Genomic DNA, 6,260 nt, shown 5'->3' with positions numbered 1-6,260 from the left:
GCCTTTTTCGCGGACACTCATGGCTCATGGTGGCGTGTGTCTGCTTTCTGCTCTGTTTGTGAGCCCAGCTGCCCGTTCAAAGGCGTGCCCATTTTTCGGCTTGTGAAAAGTGGTGGCCTTTTCCCTCGCCTGTGTTCACGCCTTTTGTCCTCGCCTACTTTCTCCCAAACTCTATCGCCTAGTCTATCAACTCTGACAGGCCGAGACAGTGGCCGCTTTATACCTGCATGTTCTGCATATTCTTCATGTCGCAACCCTACCCTAGTGATTGCTCACCCAATCACGGCTCTAGCACAAGGAAAAGAGCGCTGATTCTCACAGGTCAGTGTTTCCCTTTGGCTAAGTTTTAGCCAATAGGAACGAAGCTGGATAGTTTGTAAACGACTGAATGTCACTTTTGGTTTTCCCCTGTCCAGCACACTTGGTTTGTCTTGGACACTCTGCGCAAAGTTGCTACACGCCTATCACCCACGCTTACCTCCTGTTTCTTGCTTCGTGACATGATGCACATAGCCATGGGGTCAGCGCGTGAAAGTATTGGGTAAAGATAATGTTTGAGTACAGGTAGATATGGGGAATACGGTAGGCCTGTATTGTCTTCGACACATGTGATTTCCCTGACAAGCATGCATGGATATTTGTGGGGCAGGGCAAGGAACTTACCCATTTTCAAGTCGAATGTCCGGCTGATTCGGCATGGTTGGCGTGTGTTACGCATCGAGTCAAGCCTGTATGTCTACCCGTATTTTACGACTCAATGTTGAGTGTGGTACACCGTTTTTTTTGGCAACCTCTAAAATTTTGATTTGCTCCATTGGTGATCCCTCCAGATATGCATACCCTTTTATATATTATATCCACGTAGTGTCGTGATATTTGAAAATGACAATTTGAACGAAGGCTGAAACACCACACCCAATCACAGAAAATTTGACGACATGCCTCGACCCACGCGGCGCAAGCCCAAAGAGTACAAATTCTCGAGGTACACGTACGAGCAGAAGCATGTCATCTTGCAATACCGGGACTCCCACATTCAGGCTCCAATTTCGTCCGATTCGGTTTTACTCGATTCAAAACTCATACAAATCGCGAAAACACATACTTCCCACAACGCATTCGAATTGCCAATCGTGTTGTGCGCTCGGTTGAATCGCAATGTCGTGGTGGCTCTGGTGGGCCAACGCGGTGGCGCAAGTGGCCTTGGTAGCACCCATCGCAAACGCAAAGTGCTAAAGCCGCCACTTCAGCACTTGCGATGGGTGCCACCAAGACGTCTTGCGCCACCGCCCGCGCAACCACGTGATCACACCGGCAGGGAGGTGTGCGGCACCGACAAGGGTTGGATGGTGGAATGAGGGATGACCAATTTCATTGGGTTAGTAGGCAAGTGGTGAAATGAGACCTGTTAGAATTGACTGAGTCCTGAATACCACATCACATGATCTTGCTCTCATACACAGCCTACAATTATCTCAAGGCTCCTTGCATCAACTGCCATCACAGGAATATATCGCAACAGGGCGTGATGAATCTACGCAGGGATTTCCGTGTTTCAGCGCATCTGATTGGACAAAATTGGACATTTTTGAATTCGCAAGGTGACTGACCTGCCTTGCGAATTCCAAAAAGAGACAGACATATGAAAAATAGAAATCATCAATACAAACTTGAAGATATATTTAATTGAAACTATACAATTTCAGACTCCAGAGTACAAAATTTAAAGTTCAAAATTGTAACATCTTCTGTCAGTGTTATAGCCAATCGTGTGTAAGGAACAAGGTGTGATGGACTCTGATTGGATATTAAAAAGAAGCAAGGTCACCTTGCGAATTCCATTAACAAGTCATTTTGTGTTACTGTTAAGTGAATCACAGTGGTTAGCGATAGCTACCACTAGCGATGCAGTTAGCCCCGGGGATTTAGCATCGTATGTACTCACTGGGGGTGGGTTAAACCGGGTATTTGCCTCACCACCTGTCGATAGGATGTGAAAATTAATTCCTGAGTTATACATTTGCCTTTATATTTAAAGAATTTTACTATCCGTTCGCTACCCGTTCTATATCAGAAAAAAACGTTTCATCCCCACATGTGCACATGTGCGAGAAAAATTCAACACTCGATGCATGCGCGAATGAGCAAAATGCGGAACTTTAGTGGGTGAATACGTAGGCTAGGAATGACGACGAGGGGTGGGACGCATACTAACTTGTAGATTATTACACGGGGCATGTGCACATCACAACCTGCACCGTGGCAGCTAACTATAGATAGCGGTAAATCATGCGCATGTGCACGCATGTGCGCGAAAAACTACAAATTCGTCCTCCAATCGCGAGTTTTCGTTCATTTCCTGCATCTTCCAGGTAAATTTGTTACTTTCTAAGCATTTGTACTCACATTTTGATAACCAAATTAGGATAGCTTTTTTATCTTAAAGTATGTATGCGTCGGAGCATTGAAATTCTGTGTTTAGGGTAAGCGGTTACAACAGGTTTTATAAAAATTATAAAAGGGTATTGTGTTATAGAGTTAAATTTCTGTTGTGGAAGGATGTCCACCGAGTTTAACACTCGACAAAACCTCAGATCCAACCCAATGTGGGCCGTTTCGACTAGAGTACTTCAAACTCAATCTTGAATGACTATTACCAATGGATTCTCGCCGTTTTTGCATTTCATTCACGAGACGGAATGGTAAGCATTATATGACAGAGGTTTTGACTCGAACAAATACAAGGTGTGATTGGGCACTACAAAGTTATCCTAAATTGGTTAAGGGCGGGTCTGGATGCCACGAAAAATGGCATAAAATGGCTGTTTTCGAAGAAAAGTTGGCAAAATCGAAATATTCCATGTTTCGAGATTTTGTGCGTCTGGATGCCATCAATGTTCAAAACTTTATGCCACAATTTTCTTGAGAATCGGGTGTTTTATGGAATAAAAAAAAATAAAAAAAATGGTCGATTTGGTCCAACTTTTTTATGGAGGTTTGCGTTCACGTTGATGTCTTGCACTTCAATCAGAAATCGAACAATTTTTCCACAATTCAACTGGTATCCAGACAATTTTGTAGATCCTTCTTTTCTCATTTTTCTCATGGGATATGAGATTTTGGGAATTTTTGCAGACTTACCGAAACGGTTTATGGCATAAATTTATGGGGTGGCATCCAGACAGCCCTAAGTTATCTTAAACTGTTTTTTACGTTAGTACCACTACTTGCAACGTGAAAAATTATCCACATCCACTATTGGGACAACATACAAACCTCTATATATTTTAGAGTGCAACACTTTTAGAGTAAACTTGCTTTGAAAGTCGGATTTTTGTATTACACGTACATATATAAATTAGAATAATTTGATTATGAAGTGAAAGCTCTGTGTTCGGTTGTTAAGAATCACTTCACAAAATATGAAAAGCCTTACTGTGAGCGGAGATATGCGAATTCTACGGTGACTACTCCGAAAAAGATCACAAATTGGTCATTTACGTCAGTAAGAGAAAGTTCTATATAAACACTCAAATTGCTGAGAAAATCAACAGTGGTACTATTTTATTGCAGGATTATACCCCTGTGTGGCATGCTACTACAGTGTACTAAAGGAGATGCGGGAACTGGACGAAAACTCATCAGAAACCAAATTCACGTACTAGTAAGGTTAAAATCGAGGCATTCATGGTTGGCGAAAGCAAAATTTGGACTTTCTTCGCATTCTACCTACTTGTTGGAGAGGGACATTGGCTTCTGTACTGATACGCTTTATATACTGTACATGTAGCTCGCTCGCTGCAAGTGCAGTGCTCGCATTTACAAGCTTATCAGAAAATTCGCGTCATTTCACATTGAAAATTGAGCTGTTCCGGATACTTACATTACTTTTGCGGATTTGCATTTATTGTGGTACTGTACAGTGTTTGCCAGAAAAACTCGACGAAAGTAGCACTGCCTTCAATATGGGACTTTGTATGTAGAGTGGTACAGCTCGTCGACGCGGATAATTCAAAAATATAAAGATCATGTCACGACGAATCTGAGGTTGACTTCTTTGATTGGCCTAAAATTAGCCAATTAAACCAATACAAAAGTTCAAGGGTAAGCGTAAGCGCATGAAACTTCTTAAGGAGCGCCTTGCGCTCAGCGTTCGTGTAACGCCGCTGCTGCATGGTGGCTGGCGCTGCCTTTCGTCAAATGCCATTTTGACATGGACGTCCAAGTTTCAAATTTCAAATTGAGTTGGGCCAATCACAGCTGAGCACAATCTTTGATTAACGCAGTCAATTTTATCCAATTGGATCTATTGTTGCAATCCCCAGGTTTCGAAAAATTTATTTTATTCACGAGTGCTACTTTCGTCGAGTTTTTCTGGCAAACACTGTACTCGGACGACATGTAGACAAGAGCATACTACGTGGTACAGTATATCGAAAATGGACGAACTTCGACGTCGCATTTTCTCGAGCTATGTGATACTTAGCGCAATCCTGCTCATGTTACAAGATAGCCCGTCACAAACTCAGCCTATGCAGCATGGTCTTGTCATGCACAGGCTGAGTTTGTGATGCGGGTGTGCACCCGCATGTACACTGTACTCGCACGTTCTTGAAATACGACGAATTTGGCAACTTCAAGTTGTCTTTCTCTACAGTTGTTGATTTAGGCGACATGCAACAAATGGGCGCATGGGCTATAGCAAAACTTAAATAATTCTGGTGCTGAATAAAAATACGCATGCTTAATACAAACATCAATATAAAGATGTTCAAGCAAATAATACTATGTAACTGTCCCGCACATGCAATGCCGTAGAAGTGGCAGTTCACAGTTCCTGGCTGACTCGCACGTGACCGCTTGAATAAAGTTGCAGGCATCCCTCAACAATGGTACACCATGATTTGAAGGAATCAAGGACCATACTTTAAATACTTTATAATAACGTTAATGTTTTTGTGTCCTGTTCCCGCAACTCCAGTACAGGTACTCCGAAGTAGTAGTTCTTCGAGTACTTTCTGCCCTTTCTCACATTTTAAGGTACGGTTTCGGCAATGATTGATATGTCCGTTTTTATTGCCCTCATTGTCCTCTATCCGTCTAGAATCCCCAAATTATTTCTACAGTGGTAGTTAATAACGATACCAGACGTCCCTTTGGTGTTTTCAGCCGTTATTCGTGGTCTTCAGATTTTTATTCGTTTCTTCTACACTTGTCTCGTTTGCTACTACAGTACAGGATACTGAAGGGCAAGAAAGATCGCAGACCAATACAGTAGTGTACTGACTCGGTTTGTCCGCAAAGCACTGACATGAACCAAATCAATGTGCAACCTCATGGTCGTGGCTTCTACCTTGCCACCTCTGTCATTTTGCGACTTGCTCCTCTCATTATCGAATTCTCTGTCACTGCACGATGAAAATCGCTCTCGTCTTGTCTGTCGTGGTTATGGCCACCCCGGAAAAAATATTGCCCGCCGTGCTTCAATCGCTCGAACAAACATCCACCATATCTGTGGCCGTGTCCATTACAGAGCCCAATTCGACCACGCTAGCCGACCTTATCAACGCGCAAAAGGGCTCTACCCAGACTACCAACGCGTTTGACTGGGCCAAGTGCAACGACCTCACGAGTGAGTCAGTGTTTCTCTGCGACGACATGACCAAGGAAGAAATCGACAGTCTTGCGGCGTTGCCCGACGTCCAAGAGATCACTACTGTCGCAGACACCTCCACTCCTTGCCCTTCCAAAATCACCCCGAAACCTTCCACAGCCGGGGCTGACCGTACCACCAACGCGGCTGATACTACCACCACCGCAGCTGACCCTACCATCACCGGGACTGACCCTACCATCACCGGGACTGACCCTACCATCACCGGGACTGACCCTACAACCACCGGGACTGACCCTATCACCACCACTCCTTGCCCTTCCAACATCACCCCGAAACCTTCCACAGCCGGGGCTGACCCTGCCACCAACGCGGCTGATACTACCACCACCGCAGTTGACTCTACCACCAGCGCGGCTGACACCACCACCACCGCAGCTGGCCCTACCACCAACGCGGCTGACCCTACCAACACCACGGCTGCCGCTACGCTTAGCATGTGTGAGAACCCTGTAGACGACGTGGATTACTACGGCAACGACATCGATTCCACCCGTCGCTCGAACAGCAACGATTGTTGCGACGACTGTGTTAATACCCCTAACTGCGTTGTGTACGTGTGGACCCCTTGGGAGGGCGGCACGTG

The 6,260-nt window shown here is 44.7% G+C and overlaps 1 protein-coding gene across 1 annotated transcript in view; it reads left to right on the top strand.

Moving 5' to 3' along the window:
- Positions 1-5,310: 5,310 nt before the first annotated feature.
- Positions 5,311-6,260, top strand: part of H257_18760 (hypothetical protein) — a gene marked incomplete at its 3' end in the record, with an annotated part of 1,408 nt that continues 458 nt past the window's right edge. The window contains exon 1 of the mRNA XM_009847881.1: positions 5,311-6,190. Coding sequence (XP_009846183.1) covers positions 5,416-6,190 — 775 coding nt within the window. The 5' untranslated portion in view covers positions 5,311-5,415. The remainder of the gene's footprint in view (positions 6,191-6,260) is intronic.

This window comes from Aphanomyces astaci, assembly GCF_000520075.1.
Source record: "Aphanomyces astaci strain APO3 unplaced genomic scaffold supercont1.212, whole genome shotgun sequence".
NCBI classification, from domain to species: Eukaryota; Oomycota; class Saprolegniomycetes; order Saprolegniales; family Verrucalvaceae; genus Aphanomyces; species Aphanomyces astaci.
Note: the sequence above shows the minus strand (reverse complement) of the source record. Positions and strands in the feature narration are given on the sequence as shown.